The sequence below is a fragment of the Ornithodoros turicata genome, chromosome 8, assembly GCF_037126465.1.
Source record: "Ornithodoros turicata isolate Travis chromosome 8, ASM3712646v1, whole genome shotgun sequence".
NCBI classification, from domain to species: domain Eukaryota; kingdom Metazoa; phylum Arthropoda; class Arachnida; order Ixodida; family Argasidae; genus Ornithodoros; species Ornithodoros turicata.
In genome coordinates this window covers 17,076,039-17,093,881 of record NC_088208.1, presented here as the reverse complement: position 1 = coordinate 17,093,881, position 17,843 = coordinate 17,076,039, and the positions used below count along the sequence as shown (strand labels likewise).

General features: G+C 45.2%; 1 protein-coding gene across 6 annotated transcripts in view; it reads right to left on the bottom strand.

Annotated features, from left to right (window-relative positions):
* The window catches only part of LOC135366553 (disintegrin and metalloproteinase domain-containing protein 11-like), a 54,171-nt gene that overhangs the window by 11,360 nt on the left and 24,968 nt on the right, over positions 1-17,843 (bottom strand). For all 6 annotated transcript variants that reach the window (XM_064599295.1, XM_064599298.1, XM_064599297.1 and 3 more), the window contains 12 exons: positions 16,692-16,779; positions 15,650-15,701; positions 13,477-13,585; positions 11,536-11,607; positions 10,939-11,034; positions 10,076-10,156; positions 8,112-8,226; positions 4,827-5,055; positions 4,087-4,165; positions 3,914-4,009; positions 2,405-2,573; positions 450-552 (listed from right to left, as the gene is read on the bottom strand). In XM_064599295.1, the coding sequence (XP_064455365.1) occupies positions 450-552; positions 2,405-2,573; positions 3,914-4,009; positions 4,087-4,165; positions 4,827-5,055; positions 8,112-8,226; positions 10,076-10,156; positions 10,939-11,034; positions 11,536-11,607; positions 13,477-13,585; positions 15,650-15,701; positions 16,692-16,779 (1,289 nt within the window). The remainder of the gene's footprint in view (positions 1-449; positions 553-2,404; positions 2,574-3,913; positions 4,010-4,086; positions 4,166-4,826; positions 5,056-8,111; positions 8,227-10,075; positions 10,157-10,938; positions 11,035-11,535; positions 11,608-13,476; positions 13,586-15,649; positions 15,702-16,691; positions 16,780-17,843) is intronic.

Sequence of the window (17,843 nt, the reverse complement as noted above, 5' to 3'; positions counted from 1 at the left end):
TTTACAAATGTTAGTTGGTGATGCAATGAATGTTTCAGTGACAATAAGTCCCTTTAATGAAGCAGAGTTATGTGTTAAATTCAAGTTAAGGGACCACTGATCTCAGTTCAAACGTTAATAACGTCAACAGTGTCTGAGTTATCGACGCTTATGTACAGTGCGCGCCCTCGCAAATGTTGCGATTCGTGACCTTCAATTCAAATGTTCGATACAACAAAAGAAACTGCGGTCCCCGTGAGTTTCATTATATCGACGTTCGACTTTAAAAATACGTTTTATCCGACTCCACCAATGTTTTGTTGTTTCCAGGATAACATCCAATTTCTACACCCCAGACATCTGGCTCTACATACAGACAACATTTTTAACAGTGCAAACTGTACTACCACAAGCACTGTGGGAGTGCCATAATGTCTTTCTGGGGGATACGGTTAATGCCAAGTACTCACCTATAGCAGGTGGCAAGCAGAGCAAAAAAGATGAAGACACCCCCAACGACGGAAACGAGGACTATGACCAGCGACGGGGTACTTAGTGCATCCTTATGAGCCACTGCAATTCAGGCAAATGATTGGTGGGCAGCACAAAACACACTAACAGAGAGACAGTGGCAGAAACAACCCAATACGACTTTAATTTACTCCATCGTGAAAAATTTGACAGCATGTTGTCCTGCACCCTTCTTCGCACGGTGGGTTTTTGTTTTTATTAAAATCAGAAGGGGGAGGGTAAGAATCGGGTGACGTCATGCGAACGAGCATACTTTTGAGCAGAAGAAAACAGAAAAAGTGCTTTTTACATTTCACACGAGCATCGCATGAACATGAAATGGAGAGGCAATGCCAACTGTGAGGTACTTAGTACCGTATTTTCACGCGTATTAGCCGCGGCTTATGCGCAATTTTTTTTCTCACGGGCGCTCTGCGGCTTATCCACCGGTGCGGCTTATCTGATGACTATTTTTTCCTGGTATTTTCCCCATACGCCGATTTTAACGAAAGGGCCGACAGTGTCTCTGGAACAGCACTGCCCTGCCGATGCACGAACAGTGCGTAACAGGGACGGGTCCACATTCGAGTAGATTGATCTTCCTGGTGCATTCCCCCAAGCAGCTTTAAGGAAAGTGGTGACAGTGATTCACGTCTTCTGGAAGATCACTGACCCATCAGCCCACGAAAAACACCCGACAAGGGCACAATCCGATCTTGGTAGAACTCCAGAACTGACCTCCTCTGTTGTACACTGTGCCGATCCCGGAGTATGGACGACATGGTTTATGGCCTTCTCTATGGTCTCCTTTGTCACACAAATCAGTCGTCTCGTATTGCCCGCGGCTTATCTGCGGGTGCGGCTTATCTGCCAGAAAATTTTCAAAACGTCCCAAAAAACGCGTCCTGCGGCTTATCTGCGGTGCGGCTTATACGCGTGAAATTACGGTAATTGTCAATTGTGCACGTACGAGTGGCTGAATTAGTACTTTTGGCCTGAAGTTTGGAATGACGCAGATTGGGAATAACAATTGATTTTACTGAGATTAACCCTAAAACTCTGAGGATAATTGAACCTCTGTATGCAATAAGGGGATAAGTCGAAAAATCCCAAACCGAGAAAAGGGGCCTGATCTGATTGTCCGTCCCATTGACACACATGCATTTCCCGTTTCTTACCCTCCTGTAGCGGGCCAATAAGTTGCAATATGGTCCTAAATTTTCTTTGGCAGGTACATACTGGTATGTAGATGTCATTGCAGCAAAAATAGTAAAAATGGGATAAGTCGACTTATCCCCTTATTGCATACAGAGGTTCAATTAGTACCTTGTGTTTTCGGGTTAAACACAGTAAAAAAAAACGTTTTTACACTCCAATTTGCATCATTCTCACTTTAGGTAAAACATAAAGAATCCCAGAAACAAACTCGCAAAAGTGCAAATTCAGCTACCAGTACAGGCCCTGTGGAGCACTACAGTGCTCTTAGAGCTTGGTGCTATACAGTGAACCCTCGTTAATATGACCCCCGATAATCTGACATACGCGCTTTACGACCATACTCCTGAGGAACAATGCAGTGAAACCTCTGCAAATCCCCCCCGTTAATATGACAATTCCGCATTATGACCAAAATTTTCGGCAACGACCATGGTCATAATAACGAGGGTTCACTGTAGTGCTCTTAGTACTATAGAGCTCTTAGGGCTGTAGAGCACTACAGAGCACTATAGTGCTCTACAGGCATAATAAGCATGGCACACTTAGCACTGCTGCTCCGAAATAAGAAATGTTGTCTTTTCTGTTTTAGACCCTAAATGTGGTTTCCCACCCGATAAGACTCGATTTAACCCCGTTTTAAAGCTCCCAAAATAAAACCAGATTTTTGCAACCACCCGCTGTACGTCAAAACCCTTACCATCAAAACTGGTCTTTGGTCCTTTGGTTGGATCGGTGGGTACAGGGGCTGGCGGTGGTGCTGACGTGATGGGTGCTGGTGTAGGTGGCTCTGTCGCGTTCACTCGTTGGCTGCAATCGGGTGCCATGTATCCTTTATCGCAGTAGCATGAGTTCACGTTGGAGCACACCTGCACATTCATCGAGTCACGTTCGTGAGAAAGTTGGGTGAACTCCCAGGGCAATAGACCTGGGCTGTAACATTCATTTGTTAATAAAGTACTAAGTTCCCTCATAGCTGCCTGTTATTTAGTGAGCAGCCTGGATTAGCCTCAGAAAATAGTACGTAACACTGACAGAAAGGGAAAAGCACATCCACACTCAAACATTATCGTTATGGCCTCATTATTGTTCCCTCATTATCCAAGAAAATAAAGTGTTTCTTGTTTCGAGCAGCTGTTGACTCCTTGACGAGGAAAATCGCAGAATTTTGAATTTGGCGCAGCAGAAAACCAGAAGCCATAGCGGTGACGTGATCTTTTTATTTTTTATTTTTTTCCCTGCGGTTTCTCAATGGACCTCTACCCGTGAAACATCATCATGACGTTGGTAGACAGACTAAAGCCGGAAAAAAAAAAAAAAACGGATGGGGAGGGCTGGGTTCCACAAATGGATGCTCGCTGCCTCCTATCGAAAGAAAAGTAGGACCGAAGGTCGCGTCCCCTTCAGGGACCATAGTAATCCCCTCAAGACCGTGGCTTTCGGGCGCGATCTTCTTCGCCTCTAGCTTCGAGCGCAGTTCAACTCTACCAAATTGGTGGCGCTGTCGAACACTGTGACGTCATTTGTTTAACAGGGGCGGGTCTATTCCTTGTATTACATGCCCTGAACATGACTCCAGAGCATGGGAAGCGTAATTTGGGATCTTCAGTATGCATCCGTCGCTCACTCGTCACAGTCATGATATGTACCGTGTATAGCACACGATGCAGACGACCATACAAAGAGTGATCTTCACGAAAAGCTCCACGACAGAGCACAATTATTATATCTACAATCCTATAATTTTTTTTTTAATTTCATCCTGGCATGGCAGGGCCCTGTGTATTCGGGTTAAACCCAGTAAGACCCATTTTTACCCCAGATTTGCATCATTGTCCCCAAACCCCGAAACCCCAAACCGAAGAACCCCGAAAGCTAACCTGGCAAAGACCCAGTTCCGCCAGTGATAGAGGAATTGCTGAGTGCTATGCCCTACCCATTCAACATGACTGCCCTGCAGCTTGTGTTCATCAAAAATACGAAAAGTGCTCATTCTTTTTTATTTTACACCCGAAAATGTACTTTTCCACCTGATTTTACAGCCCCTGAAATACAGTAAAACCCGATTTTTACACCCAGTTTTAGAAAAACATAAAACCTAAGAACACGTGGCCCTACGTACTGTTTACTACAGATACTAGTGTCCACCATAGAGCTGCCTGGGTAACAAACAGATTTTACTGTGCCTAACCTCAAAACACGAACTCACCCCATGCCCTGAGCACGTCAGAGCTATGCTATTGCTGGGGCAAGTACCAAGGTCCCTGTAGTTGTCCACTGGAACGCATGTCTTGTTCACACAGATCTGAAAGGTACATTGGCGTGCTGCGGATCACTCTAACGCAAAAATGCGACCAAGAATCACGAAGGCCTGTGGCTCACCCTGGAAACCCCGCACTTGGTCCCATCCCAGACAATACCTATGTCCGGGAATTCCGAACTGAATGATCCCATCGACACCCTACAAGAAACGTAACTTATTAATAATCCGTATAATAATCCGTAATAATCTGTTAATAATCCGTAGGCATCTAAAAGTTGACAGGAACAACATGGTTTCTGCAAACAACGAAGCAGAGAAAGCCAGGTGGACTCACGAAGCACACGTCACGGCACATCAGTACAGCTCTCATCAAGCTTAACAATAACAGTGGAAAAGATATGGTATCGTTTCCGAGCGAGATTACAGCAACCCTTGGGGCCAAAAGGAAAAACCTAATTGAACAAAAAATTGCGTTAGTTTAACGCAAGGATTTTGTTCAGTTAATATTCCCACAGTGCCCCCCAGGGTGGCTACAATCACGGTCTGAAATGAGACTGAATTTTTTCATGTATTATTATTATTAAGGTTGACAGGAGCTGTACATATGTAGCACGTAGAAGATGTGCACACGGAATGAGACTACCCCCCTTTCCTATGTCGCAGTGGAAGGTTTTAGCAGTCCGAAGGCGCTGTTTCCCATGATATCTTTGCATTGTGCATTTGTTGCTTTCAACTTTGGCCCTAACGAACCTGTTAATTTAACTGTTTAGGAGCAAGCAGGCAATCACTGCTATCATCTGCTAACAATATTATCTCAAGATGGGCTCTCGAGAGACAAGGATGAAGAAGTGTTACTCACTTGCATTCATACTCGGATCCCCCAATGGAGACAATGGTGCGGGTGTACTGCTTCTCCATGCCGACCACGATTGGGGTGCGGGTGCCACGTTGGCATTGCAGGGTGCCGCACAGGACGTGCTCTGGCCTGCACTTGACAAACCCGTCATTCCCGTCGTGGCCGCAGTTTCCGCTCAGACTGCCCTGCACGTTGTACTCCGCGAAACATTTTTCATCCGACCGCTTTGCTCCTGAAAGAAACACGCTCGGGTTTGTACGTACAGTGGAGACCACTTATAACGTAACCGGTTATAACGTGGCTTTTTCCAGCCCCCCAGTATTCTTCTCACAGAACGTAATGTGTACGAATACCGCTTATAATTAGGGCCTGACTTTTTAGGGTTAAATCCGTATCCGCCCGATATTTACCCCCCCCCCCCCCCCCCGAACGAAATCTGTAAGATTCGGGTTTAACCCGAATCTACACGAAAACATCCGGGTCGCGAGGCACACTCATAAGCGTGCATTAAAATAAGGTTTTGATAACATTGCTAAACATTAGTTCCATGTTAAGACAAATTGTTATTAAACAACAAAAAAGAAAATCACCCGAATACACCCGAATTCCTGACGACAGAATATGCCGTAACGGGATTTAACCGGAATACACCCGAATTTTCGAATGAAAAATATCACCCGATATTTACCCCCCGAATTTGGCCAAAAATAAAACCCGAAAAAGTCAGGCCAGAGCCTGAAGTTTTAGGGTTTTACCCGATTCTTCCCCGAATTTGCACCCCGAATTGAAGGTTGCCTGTTTAGGGTGAAACCCGATTTTTACCAGGCAAGTTGCACGCTCTGGGATGTCTGTAGGGATGCACCAACTTACTTGTTTGGCAGAAAAATGCATTTACATCACCGTTTGTACCAAACCGCTACAGTTAGTTTGAATAACTGGGCCCGATTTCTCCCCGATTTAAGAGTAATCGAAGTTTTTTCACCCGATTTCGCACGAATTTAGTGCACATGTTCATTTACCCAATTTTTATCCCCCCCCCCAAATTTAGAAAAATATATTTCCCAAAAACTTCAGGCTCTAGTCACTAATGACCGGGACCGTGAGGCGTGCGTCCGGGAAAACGACTCGCATGATGATCGGAACTTTACGGCAGCATGTCCAGCAACAGGGCGACAGAGTGTGCGCACAACCAGAGAGACTTCTGTACCCAGAATGGACTGAGCGATGAGCTATTCAGTTGCCGCGCCGTTGTTGAGGACGCTAAAGTGCGAGACATGGTCAGGAAACTACTTCAACTTAAATAAACTTCAACTACGCCAGACTAAAGCCACAGAGTTTTTCCAGGTTCCCGGAGAATCTTGAATAAATTGTTTTCTCCGCAAGGGACCTCCGCGCTGTTCAGTCCGGTTCACAACGTGGTATAACAAGACAGGTGGGTGCTCAATCTCGGGCATGTATTGGCCTAAAAATATTATCTTTAGTTATAGTGCGGTACTGCTTATAAGGACCGTGCAGTAAAGTTTCGGAGCGGAGGAAGAAGGCGCTAAGCGGTCGTGTAGCTTCCGCAAACGTACGCTCACGAACGTGTAGTGGTCGTGTTTAGTTCACAAGAATCATCCACATTTCGTTTGCTTTCCTTATCTGCTTTTTCTGAATGGCAGTGAAGTTGGTAGTGATGAAAAGGTGATGCAGGGAGCGACCGGTCAGTTACAATTCTACCACTTTGGCGCTGTCACCACAGTGTTCGGCGCGCCACCTGGAGAAGCGCACGTCCCTATACAGTAAAACCCGCGGATAACGATATCTCGTAAAACGATGATTTATGATTTTACCGTCAAAACATACATTGTTTGTATGGGGAAACGACCGGCATACAGCGATAGAGACCGCAGTTGCGATTGCTCGTATAACGTGTAGCCGTTATACTCGTATAACTCATATAACTGTCCCGTTTTCACATAACCTCGCGGCGAAAATCGCCGTGAAGTAATCGCTGTAAGATACAGTATCTGGATGATACAAATCTCACGGGGTAGAGGAAAAAATTCTTATAATCCGAAATTCGTATCGAAAGAATTAAACCAAAATAAAAATTGAGGCAAGAAAACAGACAGCGACTGCTCATTTTCCAATACTGTCAGTGAAAGAGGTCGGTGGTAACGCTTTTGTGTCTCCGTGTTTGGCCAATGCTGCTCAAATTCGCGAGATGATTCAAAGGGCCCAGCACGTGCTTTCCACCCACGAGTCGCGCGACAGTGTTCTAAAGCGAGCTTCTCCTAAAGCACGCAGGCGCTAGGTGAAGCCGACTTGCGGAACGGTGACGCGGAATGTTGCCAGAAGTTGTCCTGATACGTTCCCTGGTTCCCTCCACGAGTTCTGGTCGCCGTTTTCCCAAGCCAGTGCGACGTTACGCAGCTTCGAGGTTTTTTTTAGCATCTGTTTCTTTCTTTTCTTTGCCACACGCGGGGTACCGCGCGACTTTTTCGGGACGCGCTATTTAGGTCAGCCCTCGTTTAACGATGTACCCCGTATGACGATGGAATTCGCGATTACCGTCAATATCGTTATACAGTCGCCGTCCGATTTTTCGGACTCGGCGGGGATCGTGCAAGAGTCCGAATAATCGAGAAGTCCGAAACAACGAATTTTGCTTCAAAATAAACTTTACTAAGCCCTAGTAGGTTGGAAAAATTTGTCGATGCTTTCCTAACGCGCTTCCAGCTCTGCCTGATAACATCAACTTCTATTTCCCGAAGCGACATTTCGTCACTGTAAGTACACTGACAGAGGCACCACCGTCATCAAGTCCGCAAGTCGGCTTCACCTAACGCTGCGTGCTTTAGGAGAAGCTCGCTTTACAGCGCTGTCGCGCCAGCACGTGGGCCGTTGGCCAAAAACGAAGACGCAAAAGCGCTACGACAGACCTCTTCTACTCAGAGGAATGGAAAATCAACAATCATCACTGCCTATTTTTTTTTCTTCAGTATTGTAGTTGGTTGATTTCTCTCGATACGAATTTCAGATGATACCAATGTTTTCCGTCACCCCATGAGAGAAATTCGCGGGTTGGGCAAACAGAGACTGAAATATCGAGCGATGGAGCTGCATGACGTTCGAAATTTTGGACGTTCTTATACATCATCTCTATGGAACCCGCGGCCGTTCCGCGAACGAGTCCGAAAAATAGAGCATGTCCGAAAAATCGAGGACCGAAAAATCGGTCGGCGACTGTACACGGGTTTCACTGTAGTGCAGATTTTTGCCGTAAAGGATAGGAAGTGAGCTTACCGAATCCCCAGATGTACTCGCACTGCTCATCTGAGGTGCGACACTTGCCATGGAAGCAAAACCCATTACCATCCTTGCATTCTTCTCCATTTTTGTGATAGATATTTGCTGGACACTGCAAAAAGTATTGTTATATGTATTACGAGTTGATCACCCAGAACTGTCAACTCAATAACACATCAATGCTGCTCTAAGTTACTCAAGCTGACCTATTTCAAGTAGCCTCTATAGTAACAAAGCCTCGGAACTGCAATCCACATGGTCAGACTTTTTGTGGGAGCTGAAGATATACCCAGGTTAACACTGAAGCTTTTGGATTTAAACTGTTTTTTCTCTGAATTTGCACCGCCAACTGAAGGTAACCTCTTTAGTGTAAAACCCGATTTTTATCCGGCAAATTGCCCGCACTGAAATGTCTGTAGGAATGCACACTAGCTCGTTTGGCAGCAAACGCAATTACATCACCGTTTGCACCAAATCAGTACAGTTCGTTTGAGTAATAGAGCCTGATATCTCCCTGAATTTAGCACACTGGAAGTTTTTTTCACCCGAATTTGCGTGAATTTAGAGCACATGTTTATTTCCCCAATTTTTACATCCCGAATTGGGAAAAAAATATACATATATCCCAAAAACTTCAGCCTCTAGTTATCACCCATACAGCACAGTATCAACCCCACAAATGCTAATTTAGAATTGATGATTCGTCAAGAGGTAACTGGGACTGTACGAGGGCACTGAATGACCAGTACCCGTTATGCTTCAGATTGCATCATACAGTTCTGCACATCATATCAGAGAAGAAACAAATGCACTGTCTCTGCAATTACTCTTGCAGTGCAGGGAAAAACGTGTGCATCATGAGAATTGTACTGTCAGTAGAAAAAAGTGGATTTTTGTTATTGACTAAAAATTTGGACTGCTCGCTAATTCGGACTTATTCTGTGGCTCCTAGAAGTAAGGGAAATCAGTCAGCAACCGCATCTCTCACCGGAAATCGGACAGTGTGGGTTCCAATCCTAGTGCTGGTTGTATTTCAACAACTGCCATTCTTTAATCGAAATACGAAACTGGAATAATGTAAGGCTTAGGTGTTGTTGTGTTTGTCCCTCTACATTTTAAGCCTCAGGACCAAACACAAAACCTACTGCTCAAAACCACAATTCCTTTGGTTCTTCTTGCTGAGGAATTTTTTGCTTGAAAACTGAAATACTGTTCTGGTTGCTTCTATTTCTTAATAAGCTGGCTTTCTTTCTACATACTTCTTTTTTTTTTTTTTCACTTCCGCGTTAGTGCCGCGAAGCAACTGTGGCTATGAGCGACGTACAGACACGTGGACAGATGGAGAGAGGACAGCAGGAAGGAGTGGGGGACAGGGGGGGGGGGTTAGTATGCGTCCTGGGCAGACTTCAGGGGGAACTCTGCCGACATTCGTTTGGAAAGTCTTCGGAAAACCCAGGGAAAACCTCGGACAGCGCAGCCGGTGACAGGATTCGAACCCATGTCACCTCCTAGTCTCGGCGTGGAAAGCGATCATCCTACCACTCCTCCTCCATCCACTCCTAACCATCCTAACCACGGGAGCTGGTGCACACAACACACTGTAAACGTATCTTTATTTGCGATGCATTAATTTTTGCGGATTTCGTAACTGCTAACAATCGCGAAAAATTGTACTCGCAAACACAGTTCGATGTTTATCCCGCGAAAGGAAAGAGCCCTAGAATCGCGAGATTAAATTACTCACGAATAAGTTTGCAGATGACTGAATGCTCGCATTCGCGAAAATTATTACATGGCGAATAAAAATACCTACGTTTGCAGTACTTCTGTGGACTAATTTGCCCAGGAGTGCTGACTAATAAATGTACCCAGCAACAGCGTAACTTGAAGAAGTCGAATCAACGCAACAAGGACAATCCGAGCGCATTGACATGGCAATAGTAACAATAGCATGTACTTACCTCCCCTGATCGGCCATTACAGAATTCTGGAATGTCGCATTCAGACTCTGGGGTGCGACAGAGATATCCAGATGGACGAAGCTGAAATCATAGCCAACAGTACGAGATAAATTGCACCTCAGCAAATGCACATCCTAACCATGACCTACTGGATTATAGCAGCGAACGTGTCGTACAGACCCCTTCCCAGCACCGCATTGGAAGGCTAGCGGTGGCGCTACTCATCGGCCCGGTTATTGCTTCCTCAATTTCTACAGTACTGTGTACTTTAGCTAACCTTAGTATTTTTGTATTGTGTATAGTATATTTTGTATAGTATATTTTGCATAGTATATTTTGTATAGTATATTTTGCATAGTATATTTGTATTTCTGGACGCCTCATGAGAGATGCTTCCTTCTAAAGTTGATTATCACCATCATTCTACGAGTTTTCACAGGAACTGTTGCTGTCGTCTGCTACGACAATCGTGCGTCCGCTTCTGCACATTCAAAATTCAAATTTCCATCATCCAATCATAATGCAAATCTCGCGAGCCGATGAGTAGCGCAAGTGCATCTGATCTCATCAAGTGCAAGTGGCGGAGTTCCGCAGCGGCAACAATCTGAATTACACCAATATAAATGCGTTTCAAAGTGACACCGGTACCGCAAAATTTAAAACACAACTTGAAGTGCGTCGCAAGGTGCTTGCACGCGCTCCCTGCGCCCAAGCCCCCTTCCAGGAGAGCGTCTCCCGTTAGTTAGAACTCCGCTTTATTCTAACAAATATTCTGGCCCCCTCGAGTTTGAATCAACGAGAGTGCACTGTTTATCTCAAATAATTAAACAAATAAATGAAAAGTAGCGACTCAAGCTACTCACCTTGCAGTTTTCGCAGCAAGGACCACTAGAGCAATCAGCCTCCACGCGCAACTTACAAGTTATTGGGTCGCAGCATGGATCAGCCTTGGCACATTCCTGACCATGAAAAATGAAATGGTGATGTAAAGGGAAGATACATATGAACAGCAAATTGACCTCTGTAAGACTAGCTAGATACAAAAGCCAGCAAGGTTTTCCTTTGCAAAATATCTCAATTAAATTTGCAGCCAACTGTTTATAACTGAATTTTTATAGCCAACATGTCGCCTGTTTTTCTAGTTTATCTCTGCTGTATCACATTATCCACAAGTCAGACCTACTACTCACACTATTATTACTAGAAGCGTATACGAAGAGGGGAGTCAAGTCCTGTAGATCACATAAACAAAATACAGAAACCGACACTGAAGATTTTTGTTTAAGTTTAATTTGTACAAGCTTTCGCGTGGAGGTCCACGCTTCCTCAGGTACCATTATTATTACTACTATTATTACTACTACAAGTCAGTATTACTTACTACTACTACTACTACTGTGCTGTTTGATGTCAACTGATGTCAACTCCAGTTTATCTCAAATTTCGATTGAAATTCTCACCTCTATCGAGCCACAGTCGCAGTCTTCATCTTGTTCTCTGATTCCGTTACCGCACGAGCGAAAGTCTTCCAACTAAAACGAGAGGTCTGTACGTGAGAGTTGTTATGGTGGGCAGGTTACCACTAGGGCTAGAGTGTTAGCTGTTCACAAATAGCCCACTCATCATCATCAAAATGAACTGCTGTTGTTGCTGCGTGCATATCGACAACAGCACTTTGTGGATTGACAAATTACAACAAAGAAGTTAACATAATCTGAACTCATGGTGGGCACATTACCAATGGGGCTAGGGTGTCAGCTGTTGCAGTGAAATCGCCCGCTTGTCATTATCAAAATGAAGTGCTGTTGTTGCTGTGTGGATATCCACAACAGCACTTTGTGAGTTGACAAATTAAAACAAGGAAGTCAACATAATGTGAACTCATAGGAGATTTCCAATGACAATGTAATGTTTTTTCTCGCTGCAACTGCTGAGCCACACTTTGCAGCCCGGAGCTTTTCGACCATCATTAGAACTAAACAAAGCAACGAAAGTGATAAAGTGGGGAGTTATAGAATAGGAAGAGACGAGCACTTTGAGGTTCCAAAGAGGTCGCGTCGTCGCTAATGCACCTGCTCGGAACCCAAACCATGCTTTGGGTTTCGGTAGCACTCTTTTCTCAAAACGTGCATCAGGTTGAAGACCTCTCTTACATCGCACTCGCAACCAGCACGTCAGCAGATCTATGTCAGCACGTAGTGTGCAAGCGGCTTAAAACGATAACAAAAAGGTTTTGTTTCGCAATCCTCATTATATATTTACGACCATATTTACTCGCGTATAAGACACACATTTTGTACCCACAAACACTGCACCATTGAGAGGGTGCGTTCAATACGTGGGGGAAATTGGAACAACACAACGCTTAAGGTACAGTAAACTTCCATTTGATACCAGGATATCTGTGACGACCTCCTTGGAATCGAATGCCGCCGACTGTCCCTCATCGTCCCGATTTATTCAGAGATATCCGTGGTGATCTCCCCGGAGTCGAACGTTGCGATTCTCCCAAAGCAAATTGTCTGACATTCCATAAAACATGGACATGGGCGTTAAATTTGTGGGGAACAAAAAAGTACCAGCGCACACGTTGGGGGTGTGCTCGATACTCAAGTAAGTCCAATATGCAAGGTAATACGGTCCTAACAATGAAATGGTATGTTTGCAAAAGTGACACTTTCATTTCTTTTTTCCTCTATAGATCTCGATTATTACTAGAGCCTGAAGTTTTCGGGAAATATTTTTTTATCAGGTAAAGATCGGGGAAATAAACATGGGCTCTAAATTCACGCAAATTCGGGTGAAAAAACTCCCAGCGTGCTAAATTCGGGGAGATATCAGGCCCTACTACCCAAATGAATTGTACTGGTTTGGTACAAACGGAGATGTAATTATGTTTGCCGCCAAACAAGCTAGTACGCGTTCCCCTAGATGTTCCAGTGAGGGTAATTTGCTGGGTAAAAAATCTGGTTTCACCCTGAGGTGGCAACCTTCAATTCGGGGTGCATTTAGGGTGCAAATTTGGCGAAGAATTGGGTTAAACCCTCAAGCTCTAATTATTACCCATAGCAACGTCGCACACGAGGAATGCAAGAGCTCCGCTGTGCCCTATTCTATAAGTCGTAGGCAGGGTGAGGCTGCCGCGTGTGTTTCGGAGCTTCCGTTTTGTGTTCCCCATGCACCCTGTCCTAAAACGGTCTAATATTGACAACAATCCCACATGATGCAAGTCAAAAATACAATGTGAAACTGAACATTATGTTGAAAATTTAGTAAGGTGCAAATGGGGGAAGTGACCCGAACTGCTTTCTCATCCATGAATCCAGCACTTTCATTAGATTACCCTTTCATGTATATACCTTTAGGCGTTCCGCATTAGTGAACAAATTCATAAACCTCACCTGCCCGGGTTTGTTGAATAGGCAGATCCCGTGCCCGATGCGCAAGGCACCGATGTACTCGTCGAGACTGCACGATGAGAAGTGGTATGGCTGGATGTGGTTCGCACCCCTGAAATGGAATGAGGACATTGTTGGACACTGAAACGCATCAGGTCAATGCTTGATTTTGCAGTGTACCACAGCAACACACGTATGGAAATGAGCCCAAACCAAAACCGCGTGCCTCAGGAATCCATGACCTTTGCCGTCGGAGGCTTATCTGGGCCGTTGATCTGGTCAGCAGCTTACCTGCTACTCAAATAATCTCAGTCGCTCCAAAGCAGGCGACCCTTTGACATGGAATTAGCAATGTCCTCCCTGCGCTCCTGTTGTGCACAGCTCTGGTTTCTAAATTTTTTTTTTTTCTTCTCCGATTTTTTCTCTTAATTTGTACAGCAAAATTCGACAAGGCACATTTCAACACACGTGCTCGTTTCAGGAATTTCGAAAAACAGAGTATCTTTCAACGAATTTTATCTCCCGGTCTGCTATCTCGCTTTTGCTCGAAAGCCACTAATTAAAGAGCTCGTTAATGAGTTTTACATAATTGGCTGCCTAGTAGTTACACACGAGAGAATGTCCGCCTGCTGAGTAATCTACCTGCTGCTCTCACACATTTTTACAACAAAAAAAATATAATGCCCTCCTCTCACAGCGCACTGTCTTGGGATCCGTCCAACACGCTGGAAATTGAAGACTTGAAAAATGATCAGCTCTGCGGAAATCTTGTACCAAGCTGCCGCTACCCAGTTCACAAGTTCGCTTAGCGGCGTGTTGTTTCCTCTAGCGACACAAGTTCTTTTCGTTGACGCCGAAGTCTCGCTGCGGCTGGAGGCTTGATGTTTGCTCGGCAGTGAGAATGACTTTGCGTTTGAACGCCGCAGTGTTGTGGCATCGCATGACTGGTGACATACCGTCGCAAACACGTTGCGTGTTGGAAGCGGAAAATAATGACTGGCGGCGTGTGCTGTGCGTGGAGGTGGCAGAACCGGATGGAACCGGACAGAGTCCTGCTGGCCGCGTCCTCGAATCTAACTAGGACCCGTAGCTTCGTACGCAGAAGTTTTTTAAAAAGTATCGGCCCAGAACAGCGATATCGCGTATAACGGTTATCCCTCGTAAAACGATGGTTCATGATTTTACCGTCGAAATATACATTGTTTCTACGGGGAAACGACCCGCGTACAGCGATGGAGACCGTGGTTCCGAGTACTCGTATAACGATGTTGGACGCTGTCCCGTGCACGTAACCACGCGGCGATTTTCGCCGCGATTAGATACAGTAGAGTCTCGATGCCACGAATCTCACGGGCTAGCAGAAAAAATTCGTATCATCCGAAATTCACGTCAAAAGAATTAAACCGAAATAAAAATTGAGGCAAGAAAATAGACAGCGACTGTTCATTTTCCAATACTGTCAGTGAAAGAGGTAGGTGGTAACGCTTTTATGTCTCCGTATTTGGCCAATGCTGCTCAAATTCGCGAGATGATTCGAAAGGCCTAGCTCGTGCTTTCCACCCGCGAGTCGCGCGACAGTGTTCTAAAGCGAGCTTCTCCTAAAGCACGCATGCGTTAGGTGAAGCCGACTTGCGGAATGGTGACGTGTAGCGTTGCCAGAAGTTGTCCTATTATGTTGTCTGGTTCCCTCCACGAGTTCTGATCGCTGTTTTCCCAAGCCCCTGCGATGTCACACAGCTTCGCGTTTTTCTTTTTTTAGCATCTGTTTCTTTTTCTGCTGCTACACGCGGGGTGCCGCGCGACTTTTCGGGGACGCGCTATTTAGGTCAGCCCTCGTTTAACGATGTACCCCGTATGACGATGGAATTCGCGATTACCGTCAATATCGTTTTACGTGGGTTTCACTGTACTGTATGCATCGGAACTGAAAAGTAATATTCGGCACCCTTGGGGCACTATCGCACCCCTTTTACTTGTTCAATAAAGGCACGATTCTGCTCAACTTGTCCAGGTTCGCTCAATGCAAAAACCCGCTCATTTCAATTCTTGCCATCCATGCGACTTCGCATTAACGAGGGTTCACTGCGTCTGTTTTCCAATAACCGTCGTTCACCCACAACACATAAATTCATGTGTCCTGCTCCAAATAGAACACTTCACATTATGTGACACTCACATTATACCAGGAGCCATGATGCATCCCCAGGAATCCTGGCATTGGCAATTGCCTGCAGAAAACAAGAACGATGAAATCAACCCTGGGAGGCTCACAAAAAGTGTCACATCAGAGTAGTCCCGAGGCGATTATGCACCCGGGGCAGAGCAAACACGAAGTGCCCCCCTCCCAACCTCACTGCCATCAGACGTTTAGTAAACAAAGAAACGAAAACGCTCATTTGCACTGCCTATAGATCGTAAATTCAAATTCTCTCCATTCCCACTTCATACTGTCCAAAAGGCACTAACTAGTGTACTTAATACAACTCACAATGGGAAACTAAATGTGAGGTTACTCTCTATGGAACAACTGGTTTTGGCTGGCATCATGATTTCAGGGCTTACTGCGGCACCTAGGGTTGCCACCAGGCCGGTATTATACCGGCGCGGCCGGTTATTTGCTTCCTCTGCTGGTTGCCGGTAGGAAGGTGATACCGGCAGCCTTTTGCCGGTACTTGTGGCTCAAGACCTTTCATAAGGGCTTTTACGGGGTTTTTCCTTCAACATTCCACTGCAGCTTGAATAAATCTGAAGCACAGACCAAACTCCGTAGTCACCAGTCGTTTTCTTATTTATTCATTATTACTATTATTCATTGTTATTATCATTATCATTGTTATTCATTACGTCTTGTGTTCGGAGGGTACAAGAGTGTTGGTTGTGCAAAGCTGTTGGTGGTTGTGTCTAGCCAGCTAGAACGTTCCTCACTCACTTTCCCTTTCCCACGGGCCTTTCCTCCTTTCCCTCCATTCCACCTCCTCTCCCTCAGCCGGTATTTTTCACTCCGAAAGGTGGCAACCCTGGCGGCACCCCAAGTTTGAATTCCTTGTAGAAATCAGCTTGTACTCGAATTTCAGAAAGGGTTTTTGTGGTGCAAATGTCACCCCCCTCCCAAAAAAAAAAAAAAAAATCAGGCATAGCTCCGCTTATACAGCAAATCAAACAATCTGAAGAGGACGCTTAAAAGCAAGCAAGCCCATAAAAGAGCGTGTCGCGGTTACCTCCTTCGTCGTGGCTCATGCCCAAGTTGTGACCAAGCATGTGTGTCACTGTACTGGCAACCAGGTGGGGCTCATACACATTGGTATCCTGCACAAAGACGCAAGAAGAAAGACACAAAAGTGAAACTCTTACATCGCTCAGGAGGAGAACAAAATGGCCCGTAGGGGTGCGCGAATATTCGAGTTCTCGAGTTCGAATCGAATACCAAACGCTTGAACTATTCGATTCGCGAATCGAATGCCTAATATTCGGTGTTTCGAATGTTCGACTATTCTACGAATATGAACGCTACAACCTGAAGTGGGCTTCACCCAATGCTTCCGTGCATGAGGTGAAGCCTGCTTTACGAAAGTGATTGATTGATTGATTGATGTGTTTAAGGCAACAAAGGCCATAGAGCACCAAAACCATGGTGAGCGTGTCGGAGATGATTATGGGAAAGATGATGTGAGAGAGAGTGTGTGGTAGTTAAAATCTATCTACAGGTATGAGCGATGAGATTGACGAGGATAAGAGAGAGAAGAGGATGACGACAACAAGCAAGCTAGTGTGACAATGTGTGACAAAAGTGTGACAATGAGATATTTACATGAGTTCAGTGATATTGGATAAAAGCGGAGCAATGCTTATCATCTACATCTGACTAAGAAACCCACATGTGGTCAGAAATTTAATGACGTTATCAAACGGCACAAGAGGAGTGTCACCCAGTAGAAGGGCTGGGTGGAGTGGGACATGGTATCTGTAGAATGCGGTGAAATACTGTTGGCGTTGGTGTACGAAAGTGCCCTTGCTGCAGGACCAACACACGCGGGACGGTGTTTAGTTTAAGATAGCGTTATCCAAAGTTTACTTTTGTAGACATCGTCTGTGGAAGGGGTGGCGCCCCTCCCACATGCAGTTTAGTGGTGCCGACGGGGGACCTTGACTTGATGTCCGTGAGGTTGCCTTTAAAAAGTTAGGACTCCTGAATAATGACTACAGCCCATGAACAAGAAGGGTGCCTTAAAGATGTCCCTTACGTCTAAAATTTCAGCAGTGCAACTTCTTCGGGTAAGAGCAACGAAACTAAAGGCTGTTCACGGCAAAGCTGAGGCAGGATACCGATTCGTTTGTTGCACAAATGGCTTGTCTGAAACAATTACAGCCTT